This window comes from Rhinoraja longicauda, chromosome 29 (genome assembly GCF_053455715.1).
Source record: "Rhinoraja longicauda isolate Sanriku21f chromosome 29, sRhiLon1.1, whole genome shotgun sequence".
Classification (NCBI taxonomy): domain Eukaryota; kingdom Metazoa; phylum Chordata; class Chondrichthyes; order Rajiformes; family Arhynchobatidae; genus Rhinoraja; species Rhinoraja longicauda.
This window is the reverse complement of record NC_135981.1, coordinates 1,039,029-1,061,346: the sequence shown is the minus strand read 5'-3', so window position 1 is coordinate 1,061,346 and position 22,318 is coordinate 1,039,029. Positions and strand designations below refer to the sequence as shown.

Genomic DNA, 22,318 nt, shown 5'->3' with positions numbered 1-22,318 from the left:
GTTTGATTTTGCAGGTTTGGTTTGCAGGGAGCGTGGGAGCGGCTCGGCGTTGTCACTGCAGAGTCACCTGCACCTGGAGCAGCTGCAGCAGAAATGCAGAGCCTGGAGAACGAGAAACCTGCATCTCAAACACAAGGTACCGCACCGCCGCCCAGCCCCACCCACCTCACCTGTACCAGTACCTGAGCCCAGCAGCACCAACCTCACCTGCACTTGAGCCTAGCAAGCACCAACCTCACCTGTACCCGAGCCCAGCCCCACCCACCTCACCTGTACCCGAGCCCAGCAGCACCCACCTCACCTGTACCTGAGCCCAGCCCCACCCACCTCACCTGTACCTGAGCCCAGCCCCACCCACCTCATCTGTACCCGAGCCAGCCCTACCACCTCACCTGTACCTGAGCCCATCAGGCACCAACCTCACCTGCACCTGAGCCCAGCCCCACCCACTTCACCTGTACCAGAACCCAGCAGCACCAACCTCACCTGTACCTGAGCCCAGCAGCACCAACCTCACCTGGACCTGAGCCCAGCCCCACCCACCTCACCTGTACCTGAGCCCAGCCCCACCCCTTCCCTCACATCCTACAGCATCATCCTGGTGTGGGGATTCCTGTTCCTGGAGTGCTCCCTCCCTCCCCCTACCCTCCCTTCCCTACCCTCCCCTATCTCTCTCTCCTCCCTCCCTCCTCCCCCCCTCCCCTCCCCTCCTCCCCCTCCCCTCCCCTCCCCTCCCTTCCTCCCCCTCCCTCCCTCCCCTCCCTCCACTCCCCCCTCCCCTCCCCTCCCTCCCCTCCCCTCCCTCCTCTCCCTCCCCTCCCTCCCTTCCCTCCCTCTCTCCCCCTCTCTCTCTCCCCCTCCTCCCCTCCCTTCATCCCCTCCTTCCCTCCCTCCCTCTCTCCCTCCCTCTCTCCCTCCCTCTCTCCATCCCCTCACTCCCCTCCCCTCCTCCCCCCCTCCCCACACATAACCAATGAGAATTTCATGTTCATAAGTGATAGGAGCAGAATGAGGCCATTCGGCCCATCAAGTCTACTCTGCCATTCAATCACGGCTGATCTATAGATAGATAGATAGACAATAGGTGCAGGAGTAGGCCATTCAGCCCTTCGAGCCAGCACCGCCATCAATGCGATCATGGCTGATCACTCTCATCAGTACCCCGTTCCTGCCTTCTCCCCATACCCCCTCACTCCGCTATCCTTAAGAGCGCAATCCAGCTCTCTCTTGAAAGCATCCAACGAACTGGCCTCCACTGCCTTCTGAGGCAGAGAATTCCACACCTTCACCACTCTCTGACTGAAAAAGTTCTTCCTCATCTCTCCCTCCTAACCCATTCTCCTGCCTTCTCCCCGTAACCCCTGGCACCCAGACTAATGAAGAATCTGTCTATCTCCGCCTTAAAAATATCCACTGACTTGTGGCCTCCACAGCCGTCTGTGGCAATGAATTCCACAGATTCATCACCCTCTGACTAAAGAAATTCCTCCTCGCATCCGTTCTAAAGTTACATGCTTTTATTCTGAGGCTGTGCCCTCTGGTCCTGGACTCTCACACTGGTGGAAACATCCTCTCCACATCCACTCTGTCCGAGCGTCACCAATGAGGTCGTCAGCAGCTCAGGACAGCTCTCTGGTTGTGGCCTCCCCCTCTCAACCCCACTATCCTGCCTCTCCCCGGACGTGCTGAGGTTGTGTTAGGTGCTACATAAATGCAGGCTGCGACCAGCATTCCCCGGCCCAGTCCCACTGACCGATGGCTGGAGCGCTGAGGTCCAGCGCTGGACTGACCGCTCTGATGTGCGTCTGTGTCCCCCCCCTACCCCCTCCTCCCTCTCCCCCCCGTCCCACCCCCATTCTCCCCCCTCCCACCCCCTTTGCAGGCCGTCCAGCTGACAGCGGAGACCCTGCGGTACGAGGGCCAGGAGGAGGCGCTGGTGAGGGACTGCGTCAAGGAGCTGGGTAACGATTGGTCAGATACTCTCTTGGGGGGGGGAGAGGGGGGAGTGGGGGAGGGGGAAGGGAGAGTGGAGACGGTGGGGGGAGAGGAGAGGGGGAGGGGAGGGGGAGTGGGGAGTGGGGAGTGGGGAGGGGGGAAGGGAGAGTGGAGAGGGTGGGGGGAGAGGAGAGGGGAGGGGGGAGGGGGAGGGGAGGGAGGGGGAGGGGAGGGGGGAGTGGGAGTGGGCTGGGCTTATCACAGACGGTGTGCGTGCGTGTGTGTGCCATGCAGGGAAGAACAGCGAGTGGCTGGGGAGTGTGTCGGAGGAGCTGGTGCAGAGGATGGAGGATGAGGTCAGCGCGCTGCTGGCCCAGCTGGTGGATCTGCAGCAGAAATGCAGAGCGGTACGGCACCCCTCCCCCACCCCCTCCCCCCCCACCCCCCCCTCCCCCCCCACCCCCCCCTCCTCCCTCCCCCCACACAACCCCACCCCACACCCCTCCCCCCCACCCCACCCCCCTCCCCCCTCCCCTCTCCCCCTCCTCCCTCCTCCCCCACCCCACCCCTCCTCCCACCCCCACCCACCACCACCCTACCCAAACTCTCCCTCTCCCCCCCACCCCCTACCCCACCCCAACTCTCCCACACCCCTCCCCTCCCACGCCCACCCACCCCCACCCCACCCAAACTCCTCACCCCAACTCACCCCCCACCCCAACTCTCCTCCCACCCCAACTCTCCCCCAGCCCAACTCCCCCCCACCCCAACTCTCCCCCACCCCTTCCTCCCACCCGCTCCTCCCAACCCCTCCTTCCACCCCCCCTCCTTCCACCTCCCCACCCCCTCCCCCCACACCCCAACTCTCTCCTCTTCATCCATCTGCTCAGCACCCCACCTCTCCCCCCACCCCAACAATCCACCCTCCACCCCTCCCCTACCCCAACTCTCCCCCAACCACCCCTCCCCCTCTCCCCCATCTCACCCCATCCCCCCAATCCCATTACACAACATTCCCATCCCAGACCCTACAATCCCGACTCTCGGTATTTCCCCTCATTCCATTCCGTCTCTATTAAATCCCACCAATCCAGTCCTCTCTCATTCCCTCCCACCTCCGCCAATCCCAACATTTGGTCATCTCCAAATCCCATCCCGGTTCCCCAGCACACACACAATGAAGTCGCTCAAAAATCCCAACCCCGTGATTTTCCTTGTCTCAGTGCTCGGCAGAGAACGAAGAGTTAACGCAGGAGCTGGCGATGGCAAAAGAGAGTCAGGGACAACTGAGGGCAGAGGTGAGTGATGGTCAGAGCGACCCCTCTCCCCGCCCCCCCCCCCCCTGGGCCCCGTGACACCGTACCCCCATTCCCCTGAACCCCGTGTCTGATGGTTCACCCCCCAGGAGGTGCGGAGGTGGTGGGTGTGGGCTGAGGGGCTGTGGTGTGGGGTACTGGAGCGTTGTTGTGCTGCTGTACAGGTGGTGTACCTGCAGGACAGGTATGGTCAGTGCGGGGCGATGGTGGGTGGGTGTGGGCTGACGGGCTTGGGCTGGGTACTGGGGTATTGAGGGACTGGGGTATTGAGCGTTGCTGTGTTGTCCAGGTGGCGTACCTGCAGGACAGGTACGGTCAGTGCGGGGCGATGGTAGGTGGACGTGGACTGACGGGTGTGGGCTGGGTACTGGGGTTTCTGAGGGGCTTGGGTTGTGGTGTGGGGTACTGAGGGGCTGCGGCTGGGGCTAGGTGCTGAGTACTGAGCGTTGCTGTACTGTACAGGTGGCGTGCCTGCAGGACAGGTACGGCCAGTGCGGGGCAATGCTACACGAGGCCCAGGAGGTGATCAAGGACCCTGCGTAACAAGACCGTCCCCAACAGCTGCATCAAACCCGCTACCTCACCGTGCCCATCTACCCGCTGGTACGTAACGCCCCACCCCCTGGTGAGTAAACACCAACAGGACAGGCGGCACGTGGCGCAGCGGGTCAAGCTGCTGCCTCACAGCGCCAGAGACCAGGGTTCGATCCCAACTACGGGTTGCTGTCTGTATGGAGTTTGCACGTTCTCCCCGTGACCACGTGGGTTCTCTCCGGGTGCTCCGGTTTCCTCCCACACTCCAAAGACGTGCAGGTTTGTAGGTTAATAAGGCTTGGCATAAAATGTAAAAATTGTCCGAAGTGTGTGTAGGATGGTGTTAGTGGTGTGGGGATCGCTGGTCGGCACGGACTCGGTGGCCGAAGGGCCTATTCCTTCCGCGCTATATCTCTAAAACTAAACTAAAGTCAACGCCCTGGTACGTAACGCACAGACCCCCCTGCCCCCTGCATCACACACCTTCTCCGTCAGCCCAGGCACAAGGGGTCCCCCCCCCCCCCCCCCCTCACTCTGCCCCAAAACAGACGCAAAATGCTGGAGTAACTCAGCGGATAGGTAGCATCTGTGGAGAACACGGATAGGTGACGCTTCGGGTCGAGGCCCTTCTTCGGGTCGAACTAGGAGAGGGAGACAGAAGTTAAGGAAATATTAGGTGTGAAAACGAGACAATCAAAGGAGATGCAGTTCAAGGACAATGTAGAATAGATCACTGTTAGCTGGGAGAAGGTGGTAACAAAGGGCACAGAGATGCAATCAGACTTTGGGGACAGTCAGACTGGTCGGAGAACTAGGAAGGAAGTAGTGTGGGTGGACAGTGTGAGTGGGTGTGGAGCAGGTTGTGGGTGTGGACAGTGTGAGTGGGTGTGGACAGTGTGGGTGGGTGTGGACAAGTGGGGTGTGGACAGTGTGGGTGGGTGTGGACAGTGTGAGTGGGTGTGGACAGTGTGAGTGTGGACAGTGTGAGTGTGGACAGTGTGGGTGGGTGTGGACAGTGTGGGTGGGTGTGGACAGTGTGGGTGTGGACAGTGTGAGTGTGGACAGTGTGGGTGGGTGTGGACAGTGTGGGTGGGTGTGGACAGTGTGGGTGGGTGTGGACAGTGTGGGTGGGTGTGGACAGTGTGGGTGGTGTGGACAGTGTGAGTGGGTGTGGGTGGGGTGTGGACAGTGTGGGTGGGTGTGGACAGTGTGGGTGTGGACAGTGTGGGTGGGTGTGGACAGTGTGGGTGGGTGTGGACAGTGTGGGTGTGGACAGTGTGGGTGTGGACAGTGTGGGTGTGGACAGTGTGGGTGTGGACAGTGTGGGTGTGGACAGTGTGGGTGGGTGTGGACAGTGTGGGTGGGTGTGGACAGTGTGGGTGTGGACAGTGTGGGTGGGTGTGGACAGTGTGGGTGGGTGTGGACAGTGTGGGTGTGGACAGTGTGGGTGTGGACAGTGTGGGTGGGTGTGGACAGTGTGGGTGTGGACAGTGTGGGTGTGGACAGTGTGGGTGGGTGTGGACAGTGTGGGTGGGTGTGGGACAGTGTGGGTGGGTGTGGACAGTGTGGGTGTGGACAGTGTGGGTGTGGACAGTGTGGGTGGGTGTGGACAGTGTGGGTGGGTGTGGACAGTGTGGGTGTGGACACTGTGGGTGTGGACAGTGTGGGTGTGGACAGTGTGGGTGGGTGTGGACAGTGTGGGTGTGTGTGGACAGTGTGGGTGGGTGTGGACAGTGTGAGTGGGTGTGGACAGTGTGGGTGTGGACAGTGTGGGTGGGTGTGGACAGTGTGAGTGGGTGTGGACAGTGTGGGTGTGGACAGTGTGGGTGGGTGTGGACAGTGGGTGGGTGTGGACAGTGTGGGTGTGGACAGTGTGGGTGGTGTGGACAGTGTGGGTGTGGACAGTGTGGGTGTGGACAGTGTGGGTGGGTGTGGACAGTGTGAGTGGGTGTGGACAGTGTGAGTGGGTGTGGACAGTGTGGGTGGTTGTGGACAGTGTGGGTGGGTGTGGACAGTGTGGGTGGGTGTGGACAGTGTGGGTGGTGTGGACAGTGTGGGTGTGGACAGTGTGGGTGGTGTGGACAGTGTGGGTGGGTGTGGGACAGTGTGGGTGGGTGTGGACAGTGTGGGTGGGTGTGGACAGTGTGAGTGGGTGTGGGACCCCCTGTCTTTGTTCTGCAGGATTCACTGGCGGCCGAGATCGAGGGGACGATGAGGAAAGGGTTTCACGTTGATGCCACAGAATCTCTGGAGAACAGGTGGGAACCAGAACACAGCCTGGGTACTGAACCTCAGTGCCGACCCTCCCACAGCGCGGCGCTCCCTCACTACCCCTCCCTCAACCCGCCCCTCCGTGCCGTCCCGTGCCATGCCGCGCCGCGCTGTGCCCGTGCCGGTGAGGGTCGGTGATGCCTGCTCTCCTCTCCTCTCCAGTAACTACCACCGGCGGGTGTTCGAGACGGTGAGGGCGGTGAACCAGGCGGTGAAGATCAAGTCCCGCTCCAGTCGCCACAGAACATTCCGGGCTCGGGCCAGTCGTCTGGTGAGCCCTCGGGCTTCCACAGCTTCCTCAGCACCCCCCTGTCCAACCTGCACGGCTCCCGGACCCCAGCGGCAGCACTGAGGACAGGGGCCCCCTCTGCACCCCGACACCGACCCACACTGTGAGTACCCAACCGCACCGCACATCACCGCACCCCACCCCACCCCACCCCACCCCACCCCACCCCACCCCACCCCACCGCACCCACCCCACCCCACCACACCACACATCACCGCACCCCACCCACCCCACCCCACCCCACCCCCACCCCACCCCCACCCCACCCCACCCCCACCCCACCCCACCCCACCCCACCGCACCCCACCCCACCACACCACACCCCCACCGCACCCCACCCCACCCCACCCCACCCCACCGCACCCCACCCCACCACACCACACCGCACATCACCGCACCCCACCCCACCCCACCCCACCCACCCCACCACACCACACCGCACATCACCGCACCCCACCCCACCCCACCCCACCCCACCCCACCCCACCACCACCGCACCCCACCCCACCACACCGCACATCACCGCACCCCACCCCACCCCACCCCCACCCCACCCCACCCCACCCCACCCCACCCCACCCCACCGCACCCCACCCCACCCCCACCCCACCCCACCCCACCGCACCCCACCCCACCCCACCGCACATCACCGCACCCCACCCCACCCCACCCCACCCCACAGCACCCCACCCCACCGCACATCACCGCACCCACCCCACCCCACCCCACCACACCGCACCGCACCCCACCCCACCGCACCCCACCCCACCGCACATCACCGCACCCCACCCCACCCCACCCCACCCCACCACACCGCACCGCACCCCACCCCTGATCTATCTCTCCCTGCTAGCCCCATTCCCCTTCATTCTCCCCCTAACCTCTGACACCCGCACTGATCAAGAATCTATCAATCTCTGCCATTAAATATCCACTGACTTGGCCGTCTGTGACAGAGAATCCCACAGATCACCGCCCTCTGGTTGAAGATATTCCTCCCCGCCTCCCTCCTTGTAAGAGTGCCCTGTAATTCTGTGGCCGTGCCCTCTGGTCCGAGCCGCCCTTAAATCCTGCCCTGTGCCGTATTGTGGACCTGAGTTTCTCTCTGTGTTGGTGCAGGGATGGGGCCGTTGAGCGGAGGATGGGTGCACCGGGCACCCCAGGGTGCCGCGACCTGGAGGCGGCCCTGCAGCGGTTATCCCAGCGCCAGGAGGCAGCGCAGGGCCAGGAGAGGGAGGAGCGCCGGGCGGCCCGTGCCCAGTGACGAGCCCTCGTCCAGCGGCCTTCTCACCCCGGGCCGAGAGTGTCCTGTCCACAGGAACCAACTACTCTGGCTGCTCCGGGATGACCGGCCTCTCCCTCGGCTCACGGCCCGACAAGCTGAAGATCGTCAAGCCCCTGGAAGGTGAGCAGCCTCGTATCACATGTGGGGGGCAAGCTCACAGCCAGGGTGCTCCACAACACTGAGCCTGCACGCACTGGGGTTTGGCAGAATGAGAGGGGAGGGGGGGGGGGGGGGGGGAACTCATTGAAACGGGCAGATGTGGAGAGGATGTTTGCAATAGTGGGGACACTCAGTCTGAAGAAGGGTCTCGACCCGAAACGTCACCCATTCCTTCTCTCCAGAGACGCTGCCTGACCCGCTGAGTTACTCCAGCTTTTTGTGTCTTATCTTCGGTTTAAACCAGCATCTGCAGTTCCTTCTACATATTTATTTGTGTGTTTGGACATTGTGTTTTTTGTGAGCACATTGTGTGCATTCATACGTCTCATACCCCCCCCCTCCCTCTCCCTCCCTCTCCCTCCCTCTCTCCCTCCCTCTCCCTCCCTCTCCCTCCCTCTCCTTCCCTCTCCCTCCCTCTCCTTCCCTCTCCCTCCCTCTCCTTCCCTCTCCCTCCCTCTCCCTCTCTCCCCCCCCTCTCCTCCCTCTCCCCCTCAACCCCCCTCTCCTCCCTCTCCCCCTCTCCTCCCTCTCCCCCTCCCCCTCCTCTCCCCCTCCCCCTCCTCTCTGTCTCCCCCTCCTCTCTGTCTCCCCCTTCTCTCTGCCCCCCCCCCCCGCCTGTTGTACTCCCGGGGCCTGTGTGGGATCGGACTGTGCGTCTGACCATTCTGCACTGTGTGTCCCGCAGGGTCTGCCACACTCCATCAGTGGAAGCAGCTGGCACAGCCCAACCTGGGCGGCATCCTGGAGCCCGCGGCCGGCGTTCTCACCAAGGACTTCTGCCAGCTGGACTCCAGCGGAGAGGTGTACAACCTCAACGATCTGGAGGAGGATGAAACCGACTTCACTTTGTTCCCTCATCTGGCCACAGCCCTGCCCGATCCACCTGCACCCCACTCCTGTGGTAAGCAAGGGCAAGGGGGAGGTTGGTGATAGTGTACATGCCTCACACTCACACCCCCAAACAGCCTGCACCCCACACTGTGACACTGGCACACCCCACACTGTAACACTGACACACCCCACACTGTAAACACTGAGACACCCCACACTGTAACACTGACACACCCCACACTGTAACACTGAGACACCCCACACTGTAACACTGACACACCCCACACTGTAACACTGAGACACCCCACACTGTAACACTGACACACCCCACACTGACACACCCCACACTGACACACCCCACACTGTAGCACTGACACACCCCACACTGATACACCCCACACTGACACACCCCACACTGATACACCCCACACTGTAACACTGATACACCCCACACTGATACACCCCACACTGACACACCCCCACACTGACACACCCCACACTGACACACCCCACACTGTAGCACTGACACACCCCACACTGATACACCCCACACTGATACACCCCACACTGACACACCCCACACTGACACACCCCACACTGTAGCACTGACACACCCCACACTGATACACCCCACACTGACACACCCCACACTGACACACCCCACACTGATACACCCCACACTGTAACACTGATACACCCCACACTGTAACACTGATACACCCCACACTGACACACCCCACACTGTACCACTGACACACCCCACACTGATACACCCCACACTGACACACCCCACACTGTAACACTGACACACCCCACACTGTAACACTGATACACGCCTCACTCGACCACCCCACACCTCCATTCTCACACCAACTTACCGGATACATTTCCCTTCACTCTGAAACTCCCTGCATCCTTTGATGGACTTCTACAAAGCCCTCACCATCGCTCTCCCCTCCCTTTGCCCATCAGACCTATGTTTAGTTTAGTTTAGAGATACAGCACTGAAACAGGCCCTTCGGCCCACCGGGTCCGCGCCGACCAGCGATCCCCGCACATCAACACTATCCTACACACACTAGGGACAATTTTCATTTGTACCAAGCCAATTAACCTACAACCCCGCATGTTTTTGGAGTGTGGGGGGAAACCGGAGCACCCGGAGAAAACCCACACGGGTCATGGGGAGAACGTACAAACTATGTACTGACAGCACCGGTCGTCAGGGTTGAACCTGGGTCTCTGGCACTGTGAGGCAGCAACTCTACCGCTGCACCACCGAGCTATGAGTGTGCGTGACACCAGAGTCTGGGCGTTCCCAACTGAACCCTCCTCACGGACCACTCTCTCATTACAGAAGCCGCCTACCGCACGACCAACAGGCTGCCGGACACACAGTCCACCTACACCATCACTACCTGCCGCATCATGCACCCCTCTGACCTCGCCTCCACCGTCACCATGAGGTAAGAGACCGGGGCCAGGGGCCACAGGGAGCGGGGCCCGAGTGTGAGGGGCCGGAGTGTGAGGGGCCGGAGTGTGAGGGGCCGGAGTGTGAGGGGCCACAGGGAGCAGGGTGCGTCTCCTCTCTCCCCCTCTCTCTCTCTCCCCCTCTCTCTCTCTCCCTCCTTTCTCTCTCTCCCCCCTCTCTCTCTCTCCCCCTCGCTCTCTCTCCCCCCTTTCTCTCTCTCCCCCTTTGCTCTCTCTCCCCCCTCTCTCTCTCTCCCCCTCTCTCTCTCTACCCCCTCTCTCTCTCTCCCCCCTTCTCTCTCTCTCCCCCCTTCTCTCTCTCCCCCCCTCCCTCCACCCCCCCTCCCTCCCCACTCCCCCTCCCTCCCCACTCTGTCTCTCCCCCTCAGCCACCACCCACCTCCCCCCCCCCCCCCCACCCCCGGGCATGTTGGGCTGGAGCCCTCACCCCCTGGGGCAGGTGTGTGTTGTCAGCCCCACCCAGAGGTCGCTGACGGTTCTGTTGTCTTTACCCCCACTGCAGGCTGCAAGGTCGGTGGTTCAGGGGCTTGTTGAAGTTTTAAGGAGCATTGTCTCCCTGAAGTAAGACCTGCGCTGTTTGTCTCTGTGTTGCCCCCCCCCCCCACTAGAATGCCTGCCCGCTGTGCGAAGCCCCCCTGTAGATTCCCCTCCCAACTCACCGCCCTGCAGCCTGGAGACCCCCCATTGCTGACACTAACGACCCCAAATGCTCAATCCTTGCCCCGCTCTTGCCATTACAATTATACGCTGGACTGACCGCTGGAGAATGGTGTTAATGCAAAATGAAAGCATCTTCAAAATCCCACCGTGAGTGTGTGCCACGCAGCGACTGTGTTAGTGGCAGTAACACGAGCAAGTGGATGGCAGGGGGCGAGTTGGCATTGTTGGAGTTGATTGGATGTTGTTGCTGTGCAGGGACGTATCAAGGTATCACAAAATGCTGGAGTAACTCAGCAGGTCGGGCAGCATCTGGGAGAGAGGGAAAGGGTGACGTTCTTCAGACTGTCTCGACCCGAAACGTCACCCATTCCCTCTTTCCCAGATGCTGCCTGACCCGCTGAGTTACTCCAGCATTTTGTGATACCTTCGATTTGTCCCAGCACCTGCAGTTATTTTCCTGCACAGGGATGTATCGTGGATAGTTTCAGCTATTATTAGATAGTTTTTAGTTTTCCATCTTGAAGTTGGTTTAGTTAGTTGTTAGTTTTCGAGTAGCGTTGTTGGTTTATCAGAGGCGAGCCCAGTCTTCGTCTTGTTGTGGATTTTGTTGTCAGGTTCCAGTGAGTAATTTTGCCCGTGTCTTTCCCTTCCAGTGTCCATCACACAGCGAAGACTTCCTGCGGCAGTTTCGCCAAACTGAGGCCCACCTCGTCCGACGGGAACCTGGAGCGACTGCGGCCGGCGTCGTCCTGCGGCAACGTGAGCAGGTTCCGGCCGGTCTCGGCGGCAGCGCGGCCCGGCGCTCTGGGCACCACCGTGTCCAGCACCAGCTTCGAGGAGCTGCGGGCGGCCCAGAGCTCCGGCCACCGCCGCCGCTGCCTGTCTGAGTCCGCCACCAACCTGAGGGAGCACACGACTACCACTAGCACCTCGCTCGGCCTGGTCACTCTGCTGAAGGAGCACGGTATCTCTGCCGCCATGTACAACCTGGTTAGCAACACTCCCGGCCACCTCCACCTACACAAGGGGCCATCCCTGGAGATACCCGGCCGCTGCTCTCCCACCCCGTTTGATCTGACCTACACTCGCCCCCCTCACCCTCCCTTCCTCACCTCCAGCCTGGCCGGAACCATGCTGGGAGGGATGGGCCAGACTGAGGACCCCAGGAGGGTGAGAGACGGCGCTGAAAGAAACATCTTCAGCTTCAACCTGGTGGAGAAGCTAAAGCGACTTGGCCTGGACAAGGTGGTAGCCCGGGGCAGGGTGGACCCCGAGAACAAGAGGCCCACGGCCAGTACATGAACCAGGCCCGAGAAGACTTGTCCTTCCCTTTGTATCCAGCTGGAAACACATTCACTGACTACGATGCGACCTGACCCACAGCTAGCGGCGAGCCACGTCGCTCCATCTGGCGGCGGCTGAATATACTTTCCAACGGCTGCAAGCTCCGTGTCCCAAACAGATAGATTTTATTAATTCCAAGAAAAACAATTTTCGCAAAAGTTAAATAATCTCCAGTAATGACAGGCTTTGAAATTGCATCGGGAGAAACGGCGTGCGACCTGTTCATACAACTGGCGCACGACATCTGCTTTGTACCCGGGGACTGTTGGTACATTCGAGCCCAGCAAGGTGCTGCGTCCCTGTGTTCCAGCCTGTTTGTGGCCACTCGGCCCGGCCAGGCCCAGTCCAGACCAACTCATGTCCTCGTCTCCCCTGGATACAAACCGCAGGCTTTTTATCCTTGCATGTTTTATGCCGGGGTCACGGCGCCAGGGTCCAGGCTCACGGAGCTGGCGACCGCTTGACCTGTTGGTCTTTCCCCCGAGGCCGCTCCGCGCCAGTGTGTGTGAGTGAGATGCTGCATCTATTCTAGCCCGGCAGCGACCGAGCCGCGGCCCCAGTCTGTTCCAGTCTCGGAACGACCAGGGTTTTGCCAAAGTGGAAATGTTCTGTGTTTCTCAACATTGACATTTCTCAGCCCAACGAGATTGACCCCCCTCCTCTGTGTCTCCTCATTCACCCCCCCGTCACTGTCTCCCACTGCCCCCCCCCTCCCCGTCACTGTCTTCCTCTGCCCCCCCCCCCGTCACTGTCTCCCACTGCCCCCCCTCCCCGTCACTGTCTCCCACTGCCCCCCCTCCCCTTCACTGTCTTCCTCTGCCCCCCCCCGTCACTGTCTCCCTCTGCCCCCCCTCCCCGTCACTGTCTTCCTCTGCCCCCCCCCGTCACTGTCTCCCTCTGCCCCCCCCCCGTCACTGTCTCCCTCTGCCCCCCCCTCCCCGTCACTGTCTTCCTCTGCCCCCCCCCCCCCGTCACTGTCTCCCTCTGCCCCCCCCCGTCACTGTCTCCCTCTGCCCCCCCCCGTCTGCTTCTACCCTCTCCTGCCACTTTCTGTCCACTTGGTATCAGGCGACGTGTGTGTGCATGTGTGTGTATTTGCGTGTGTGTATGGTTTTTTTGCGTGTGTGCATGTGTGTGTATTTGCGTGTGTGCATGTGTGTGTATTTGCGTGTGTGTATGGTTTTTTTGCGTGTGTGCATGTGTGTGTATTTGCGTGTGTGCATGTGTGTGTATTTGCGTGTGTGTGTGCGCGCGTTTGCATGTGTTTTTATGTGTACGTGTATGCTTTTGTACATTTTATGTGCGAGTTTTTGCGTATGTGTATGTTTTTGAGTCGGTGTGTGTGTGTGTGTTTTGTGCCGGTGTGTGTGTGTAATGCTGCACATATGTGTGTGCGCGCGTGTGTGTGCAAGTGCAAATGTGCAAGTGTGTGTGTGTGTGCGTGTGTGTGTGTGCGTGCGCGTGCAAGTGTGTGTGTGTGCGTGTGCGTGTGCGTGTGTGTGTGTGCTGCCTCGTGTACACACCCCTCAGTGGTCACACACTCAGCCCCGGCCTCTCCTGCCTGCCTGCGCCTGGCGGTTCAGGTCCCAGCTCACCGCTAGATGGTCATCCCGGCCCGTGTCGCAGCCCCTGCGTTCATCCGTGCGAGAGCATCGTACAGAATGAGCCGTGGGTGAAGCAGGATGTGTCCCCTCACCACTGGGTCTGTCCAGCGTCTGTGTTTGCAGTTTTAGTGCAAGGGCGGAGCTGCCTCGGTCTCCCTGGCTTAGCATGTGGCTAAAATAAATCGCTCCGAGCAATCTGTCAGTCAGTCAGTTGTCCCTGGACCGCGCGGAGCATCGTGCTGCCCGCTGCATCCGACAGAAAATCAGAACTCAATCCTGTAAAGATTTGTAATTTTGTTAATGAATAAAATAAAAATGAGACGGGTGTTGGTTTGATTTCCAGGTCCCTGCACCTTGTAGACTCACCCCCTCAGTCTGCTCCCCATTTCCCCAACCCCCCCATCCCCACCCCCACACTCTGTTCCCCATCTTCCCGCACCCCCCTCTCAGTCTGTTCCCCATCTCCCCGCACAGTCCCTCCTCGCTCAGACTCACTGTGAATGTGAGACAGAGAGAGACACAAGATGATTCTCCACCCGAAATGTCACCCATTTCTTCTCTGCACAGACGCCGCTGCCCGCCCCGCGGAGATACTCCAGCCTTTTGTTTTCAAGAGAGAGTTAGATTTAGCTCTTAGGGCTAACGGAATCGAGGGATATGGGGAGAACGCAGGAACGGGGTACTGATTTGGGATGATCAGCCATGATCATATTGAATGGCGGTGCTGGATCGAAAGCCGAAGTAGGGCCGAAAGCCCAACTCCTGCACCTATTTTCTATGTGTGTGTCTATCTTTGGTTTAAACCAGCATCTGCAGGTCCTTCCTCACATTACTGCTGATGTTTTGAGTTCAGGACTATTGCGCCACTTGGAGTTATGGTGGCCGGAGTCATTGCTCAGCCGAGTGTGGGAAGTTTAGAGTCATAGAGAGTATTCCTGGCATACATCGACGGCGCTGAAGTAGAGATGGGTAGAGTTTCTGCCTTACAGCGCCAGAGACTCAGGTTCGATCCCGACTACGGGTGCTGTCTGTACGGAGTTTGCACGTTCTCCCCGTGACCGCGCGGGTTTCCTTCAGGTGCTCCGGTTTCCCTCCACATCCCAAAGATGTGCGGGTTAGTTGGTTAATTGGCCCTCTGTGGACGAGTAAGTGGGATAACATAGAACTAGTGTGAACGGGTGAGCGATGGTCAGCGTGGACTCGATGGGCCGAAGGGCGCTGTCTGTACGGAGTATATTCTTTCTCCCTGTGACAGCGTGGGTTTCCTCCAAGTGCCCCGGGCTTCAGGTTAATTGGCTCTCGTAAATGTGTGTAACAAACCAGGGGTCATTTTTAATTTACCGAAGCCAATTCACCTGCCGGCCCTTCCGCCCAACTTGTCCATGCCGACCGAGATGCCCAGCTAAGCTGGCCTTATTTCCCATATCCCTGGAAATATTTTCTAAATGTTGTTGTTATACCTGATCCAACCCGCAATGATATCCTGCTGTAATGTATCTGCTTCTGGGAACTCTGTGAAATGTCTCCCCACCCTCCTCCCATCCGTCTCCCTAACCTCCACCCTCCTCCCCTCCAACTTCCCCCCTACCCCTCCCCTCCCATCTCCACCCTCCCCCTCCCCTCCCATCCCTCTCCCCACCCTTCCCCTTCTCCTCCTCCCCACCCCCCTCCCCTCCAATCTCCCCCCTACGCCTCCCCTCCCATCTCCACCCTCCCACTCCCCTCCCATCTCTCTCCCCACGCCTCCCCTCCCATCTCTCTCCCCACGCCTCCCCTCCCATCTCCACCCTCCCACTCCCCTCCCATCTCTCTCCCCACCCCTCCCCTCCCATCTCTCTCCCCACCCCTCCCCTTCCCCTCCTCCCCACCCCACGCCCTCCCATCTCCCCACCTTCCACCCCCCCCCCCTCCCTCCCCTTCGGCCTGCCCCGACCCACAGTGTAGACGGACTCAAAGTGTGGTTTACACGCGCCGTTTATTAAAAGAACCAAAAATATCAAATTCTCAGAGTTAAATCACCAACTGTAAACTTTGAATCATTCTGAATCAGGTCACACTGCCGCATCATTTTGAAGTGTTGTTTCTCAGTGAGAGAGACCGGGATTCCGCGCTCGGTCGGCGGGGGCTGGGGGGAGGGGGGGGCGCGTTCCGAGGGTCTTCTCCGAACGGTGACCGACGCCGGGGGTCTAGGAGTCCAGGTCATACTCCTCCTCGACGCTGCGGCGACCGAAGTCCATCCAACCCGTGTAATCCCGGTCGTGCATCTGATGCAGAACGTCCCGGAGCTGGTAGCGGTCCGCCTGTTCCATCAGCGCCGCTGTACCACCGCAAAACCAAGTACAGCAGGTCAGATGTTGCTCCGACCCCCCCCCCCCCCCGCGATCGACAGACACCACCCCACCCACCCACATCTCCCTCGCCCTGTGTGTGGGACCCGTACCCCAGTGAGGCTCAGTGTGTGTGAGGGTCCGTGTGCGCGAGGGTCAGTGTGTGCGGGGGGAGGCGGTCAATGTGTGTGTGAGGGTCAGTGTGTGTGCGGGGGTCAGTGTGTGTGCGAGGGTCAGTGTGTGCGGGGGTCAGTGTGTGTGCGGGGGTCAGTGTGTGTGCGAGGGTCAGTGTGTGCGGGGGTCAGTGTGTGTGTGGGGAGGGGTCAGTGTGTGTGCGGGGATCAGTGTGTGTGCGGGGGTCAGTGTGTGTGCGGGGGTCAGTGTGTGCGTGGGTCAGTGTGTGTGTGGGGAGGGGTCAGTGTGTGTGCGGGGATCAGTGTGTGCGTGGGTCAGTGTGTGTGCAGGGGTCAGTGCGTGCGTGGGTCAGTGTGTGCGGGGGTCAGTGTGTGTGTGGGGGTCAGTGTGTGCGTGGGTCAGTGTGTGTGTGGGGAGGGGTCAGTGTGTGTGCGGGGGTCAGTGTGTGCGTGGGTCAGTGTGTGTGTGGGGAGGGGTCAGTGTGTGTGCGGGGGTCAGTGTGTGCGTGGGTCAGTGTGTGTGTGGGGAGGGGTCAGTGTGTGTGCGGGGATCAGTGTGTGTGCGGGGGTCAGTGTGTGTGCAGGGGTCAGTGTGTGTGTGCGCGGGTTAGTGTGTGCGGGGGTCAGTGTGTGCGGGGGTCAGTGTGTGTGTGCGCGGGTTAGTGTGTGCGGGGGTCAGTGTGTGCGGGGGTCAGTGTGTGCGAGGGTCAGTGTGTGCGGGGGAGGCGGTCAATGTGTGTGTGAGGGTCAGTGTGTGTGTGTGTGAGGGTCAGTGTGTGTGTGGGGAGGGATCAGTGTGTGTGTGTGTGAGGGTCAGTGTGTGTGCGGGGGTCAGTGTGTGCGTGGGTCAGTGTGTGTGTGGGGAGGGGTCAGTGTGTGTGCGGGGATCAGTGTGTGTGCGAGGGTCAGTGTGTGTGTGTGTGGACTGAGGGGGAAGGCGGTAGATCGCGGGGCAAGGGGGTAGACCGCGGGGGGCGGGGGGTCGCGGGGGGAGGAGGTCGCGGGGGGGGGGGGGGGGGAGGAGGCGGCTTGGTCTGTCTACCTTCCTGGATCTGCGGCAACAGTCTGGAAATCAGCTCATCGCCTCTGAGTGTTGCGGCGCGGCGGCCCAGCGAGCCTGACCCGGCGGCCGAGTGGGGGGTTTCGCCGCCCTCCCGAAGCAGCACGCTGCCACTACGGGGGGCGGACAGTGGCGTGGACAGGCAGCCTGTGGCCAGCACCACCACCAGGAGGCTGATGCACGCCGTGTTGGTCATTTCTGTAAAAGACAAAGTACAAAAACTGATCTTTCACCCTGGACCAAAAACACAAAAACGCAGCACCAGGGACCCGGGTTCGATCCTGATCTCGGGTGCTGTCTGTGTGTGAGTTTGTTCGTTCTCCCTGTGACCGGCATGGCAGATGCAGTTTAATGTGGATAAGTGTGAGGTTATCCACTTTGGTGGTAAGAATAGGAAGGCAGAGTATTATCTGAATGGTGTCAAGTTAGGAAAAGGGGACGGACAACGAGATCTGGGTGTCCTATTGCATCAGTCACTGAATGGAAGCATGCAGGTACAGCAGGCAGTGAAGAAAGCAATGGAATGTTGGCCTTCATAACAAGAGGAGTTGAGTATAGCAGCAAAGGGGTCCTTCTGCAGTTCTACAGGGCCCTAGTGAGACCGCACCTGAGGTACTGTGTGCAGTTTTGGTCTCCAAATTTGAGGAAGTATATTCTTGCTATTGAGGGCTTGCAGCGTAGGTTTACTAGGTTAATTCCCGGAATGGCGGCACCGTCATATGTTGAAAGACTGGAGCGACTATGCTTGTATACACTGGAATTTAGAAGGACGAGAGGAGATCTTATCGAAACGTATAAGATTATTAAGGGGTTGGACACGTTAGACGCAGGAAACATGTTCCCAATTTTGGGGGAGTCCGGAACAAGGGGCCACAGTTTAAGAATAAGGGGTAGGCCATTTAGAATTGAGATGAGGAAAAACCTTTTTAGTCAGAGAGTTGTGAATCTGTGGAATTCTCTGCCTCAGAAGGCTGTGGAGGCCAATTCTCTGAATGCATTCAAGAGGGAGCTGGATAGAGCTCTTAAGAATAGCGGAGTCAGGGGGTATGGGGAGAAGGCAGGAACGGGGTACTGATTGAGAATGATCAGCCATGATCACATTGAATGGTGGTGCTGGCTCGAAGGGCCGAATGGCCTCCTCCTGCACCTATTGTCTATTGACCATTGACCGCGTGGGTTTCCCCGGGTGCCCCGTTTTGCTTCTACATCCCAAATGCGTGCAGGTTCGAACGTTGCGGCCCCCTAAATTGTCCTTGGTGTGTAGGGAGTGTAAGTGGGATAACATAGAATTAGCTTGAACGGGCGATAGATGGTCGGCGTGGAATCGATGGGCCGAAGGGCCTGTATCCACTCTGAATCTCTCTAAAGTCTAAACAATGTGCTGGAGTAACTCAGTGGGTCAGGCAGCATCTGTGCAGAACATGGATAGGTGACGTTTCGGGTCGAGTGGTAGAGAGTGGTGGAGTGGGGAGAGGTGGAGAGAGGAGAGGTAGGGAGAGGAGAGGTAGAGGGAGGTAGACAGAGATAGACAGATAGACAGGAGGGGAGGGAGATAGACCTGTCCGCCGCTCACCAGTCTTGCGTTCTGCTACTGTCCTTGGTGCTGATCTTCGCTTCTGCTCCGCTCGTTGTTTCTCCCACACCCTCCCGGCCCCCTTTTATACATCCACCAGCTGACGTGTCTTCACTTAAACACGGGGGAAGGTAAATAAATTAATAAATAACAAAAAGGAGTTATCTGCGTCACCTAAACTCCAAATCTCTTCCGAAATCTCTCAACGTCTATTTGGACGACTCGGGCGTTGATAGTGCATCCAAATCATTTCAGTTTTCCGATAGAACCCCAGAAAGCTTCGAGCTTTCAGGATGAGAATGAACAACCCGGCCCACTGCTCTCCCCAATAGTCCGCGCTTTCACGAATAGTGCAAGGCCTGTACAGGGTGGATGTGGGGTGGATGTTTCCACTCGTGGGAGTCTCGGATCGGAGGCCATAGCCTCAGAATTAAAGGACGTTCCTTTCGAAAGGAGATGAGGAGGAATCTCTTTAGTCAGAAGGTGGTGAATCTGTGGAATTCATTGTCACAGAAGGCCGCGGGGACCAAGTGAATGGATATTTTTAAGGCAGAGATTGAAAGATTCTTGATTAGTGCTTGTGTCAGAAGTTGTGGGGAGAAGGAGGGAGAATGAGTTGAGAGAGAGGGAGAGATAGATCAGCCATGGTTGAATTGTGGCGTGGATCTGATGGGCCGAATGGCCTAATTCTGCTCCTATCTCTTATGAATCACTGATGAATATGAATGCGTGAACTCTCCCCTTGGCCCTACATGTCTAACCCTTCCCGTGATACTTTGCTTGAACCTCTCGTTGTGATCTGCTCCAGCGGATATTTCGGAAATGTTCCACTTATTGGCGAAAAAGGTTTTTCATAAGTTCATAAGTTCCAAAGAGCAGATTTAGGCCATTCGGCCCATCAAATCTACTCCGCCATTCAATTATACCTCATCTATCTTTCCCTCTCAACCCCATTCTCCTGCCTTCTCCCCGTAACACCTGACACCCGCACTAATGAAGAACGTATTCATCTCCGGCTTGAAAATACCCACTGACGTCCTCCACAGCCGCCTGTGGCAGTGAATCCCACAGATTCACCACCCTCTGACTAAAGAATTTCCTCATCATCTCCTCCCTAAACTAACGCCCTTTAATTCTGAGGCCGTCGACTCTCCCACTGGTGGAAACATCGTCTCCACATCCACTCTATCCAGGCCTTTCACTATTCTGTAAGTTTCAATTAGGTCCCCCTCATCCTTCTAAACGCCAGCCAGTACAAACCCCGACAACGCTCAATTACGTCTGGTGTCACTTCGTTAGCCAGGCGCCACCTTTCCACGTTCACTGGTTCTTGGCGGTTCCATGAATGGAAACAGTCTGTCTCAGTCCCTCTATCCAGGCCCAGTAACAAAGACAACATTCTTACACGTCCCCAGAATCTGGAAGCAGGGAGGGTTTCTACTGTCTAAGCCCCGAACCTGGGTCCACAATCTCACAATGAGGAGGGGGCGGGGGGGCATTAATGGACCCTGCTACTGTTCCATGTGGTCTCTCTGTATCAGAGATGGGGAGAGTGTAACACATCCAGATAGGGTATCTTTTTCCAAGTGCAGGGTATATATATACATACTGCACTGAAATGTGTGTATAAAACACACACATACACACACACACACACGCACACACACACACACACGCACACACACACACATACACACACACACACACACACACACACTCGCACGTGTAGGGTGATGTTTGTGCCACCTGCCTGTCTTTCTATATAGCTATATAACTATCTGTCTGTCTATCTATCTATCTATTGATAGATCTATATAGTGCGTGGTATATATGTAGTGTGTAGATCTTCAGAGTTTATGGTGTTTAATAGCCCAGTGGTTATTGGGAAGCAACACGCCAGCTCCATCCACCGAAGCTGTGGCCATGCCTCACGGTACGTGTTTGGGCTTCAGCGCTGCCCACGTTCATGGTTTGTGTGTGGGGGGGGGGGGGGGGGGGGGGGGGGACTCTAGTGGAGAGTGGTGAGTGGAGCGCACCCCCTTGTCCGGAGAAGTTACAGGAACGCAGGTCCGCTTTGTTCCGTCTCCCGCGGGCACTCGGCGAATGATCAAAGCGCTATATTGCGGATTGTCCATTGAGCGCACTCAGACCAACACAACAATGGGAAACACACACACACACTTGAATCAAGTGTACTCCAGATGGAATAAACATGATCTCTCCATACAAACGTAAAATAGACCCGGCAGCGACCTCATCAGACAATAATGAAGATAATGAATTGTCTTTAGAGCAAAATTACATTTGGGTCCTTCAACTTGCTCATCAGACCCTCATGAGATCATGAAGCGCTTTATTGTAAATGGTCGCACGGAATATACAGCAGGCGGTTCGGCCCGAACAATCTGTGCTGGCACTTATTCCACATTCTTCCTGTGCTACCGCCTCCCATTCTGGCAGCGTGGCTCCCAGACTGAGGAAAGGTCCCGACCCGAAACGTCGCCTATTCATTCCCTCCAGCGACGCTGCCTGACCCGACACTTTGTGTTGTGGCTCAGTATTGCAGCATCTGCAGTCCCTTGTGTTTCAGTCTGACTTTCAGCTGCCCCTTTGCCTTGCCTCCTTGTCCAATCTCTAGACCAATTCACAGACCATCTACCTAGGTTTGATAGAATGTAAACCTGGACAAATATGTACACTCCCCACACACGTGTACAACCACTGACAGAAACATACACACGCACGCACATGCACACAGGCACACAGGCACATACACGCGCACGCACACACAGATGCACACGCACACAGGCACATACAGATGCACACGCACGCACATGCACACACGCACACAACACCATTTCCCCTCCCTCCCTCCAATCACACGTACACACGACTGTCCATTTTCCTGACATTTAAACCTGAGCTTTTCCTTCGGGGAATTTGCTCTTTCATTACGTGAAGGATATTAAAGTCTGAAAGATTGGAGTTTGACAGATTTAAGTCTGTTTTCAAACTTTCTTTCAGGTTACAGTACTTCTGCCGTGGGTTTAACTTTGAATATTTCACCTATTTCAGACTCTCAGCAACTTCATCTCAGCACATTCACGGGACTTGTTTGTGTCCCTGCCCTTTACAGCAGGTCTGACTACTGATGATCAGTGACCAGTGGAGACCCGCGCTGGGGCCACTGTTGTCCATATTAATGAGTAAGAAGGGTCTCGACCTGAAACGTCACCCATTGCCTGCCCCGCTGAGTTACTCCTGCATTTTGTGTCCATCTATATTCATGAGTCGGATTACAGTGCAGTTGACAGGGTTAATAAATTTGTCCCCTCACTCCCACTTTCTTTAGCCAGAGGATAGTGCATCTGTGCCATCTATGGAGGACAAATCATTGGATATTTTTATAGTGGACATTAACAGGTTCTTGATTAGTAAAGTTGTCAAGGGTAATGGGGAGAAGGCAGGAGAATGGGGTTGTGAGGGAAAGATAGATCAGCCACGA

General features: G+C 58.0%; 1 protein-coding gene and 1 pseudogene across 2 annotated transcripts in view; one reads left to right on the top strand and one right to left on the bottom strand.

Annotated features, from left to right (window-relative positions):
- The window catches only part of LOC144607530 (trafficking kinesin-binding protein 1-like), a 15,924-nt pseudogene extending 2,938 nt beyond the window's left edge, over positions 1–12,986 (top strand). Inside the window, exons 5-15 of the transcript XR_013549110.1 lie at positions 28–136; positions 1,883–1,961; positions 2,230–2,342; positions 3,159–3,233; positions 3,714–3,854; positions 5,967–6,043; positions 6,219–6,448; positions 7,465–7,750; positions 8,475–8,690; positions 9,978–10,086; positions 11,425–12,986. The product of XR_013549110.1 is annotated as a trafficking kinesin-binding protein 1-like (transcript). The remainder of the gene's footprint in view (positions 1–27; positions 137–1,882; positions 1,962–2,229; positions 2,343–3,158; positions 3,234–3,713; positions 3,855–5,966; positions 6,044–6,218; positions 6,449–7,464; positions 7,751–8,474; positions 8,691–9,977; positions 10,087–11,424) is intronic.
- Positions 12,987–15,905: 2,919 nt separating this feature from the next.
- Positions 15,906–17,436, bottom strand: LOC144607778 (gastrin/cholecystokinin-like peptide). Its single transcript, XM_078424839.1, has 2 exons — positions 17,223–17,436; positions 15,906–16,036 (listed from the first exon to the last, which is right to left on the bottom strand). Exons 1-2 carry the CDS (start codon positions 17,434–17,436, stop codon positions 15,906–15,908), a joined length of 345 nt encoding a protein of 114 aa, XP_078280965.1.
- Between the last annotated feature and the right edge of the window lie 4,882 nt (positions 17,437–22,318).

Bases quoted from the DNA above. Each gene is read 5' to 3' on its own strand.
- LOC144607778 (XM_078424839.1), bottom strand. From the start codon at position 17,436: ATGACCAACACGGCGTGCATCAGCCTCCTGGTGGTGGTGCTGGCCACA. The intron at 16,037-17,222 runs GTAGACAGACCA...GCGGTGGTACAG, and splicing joins GTTGCCGCAGATCCAGGAAG to CGGCGCTGATGGAACAGGCG.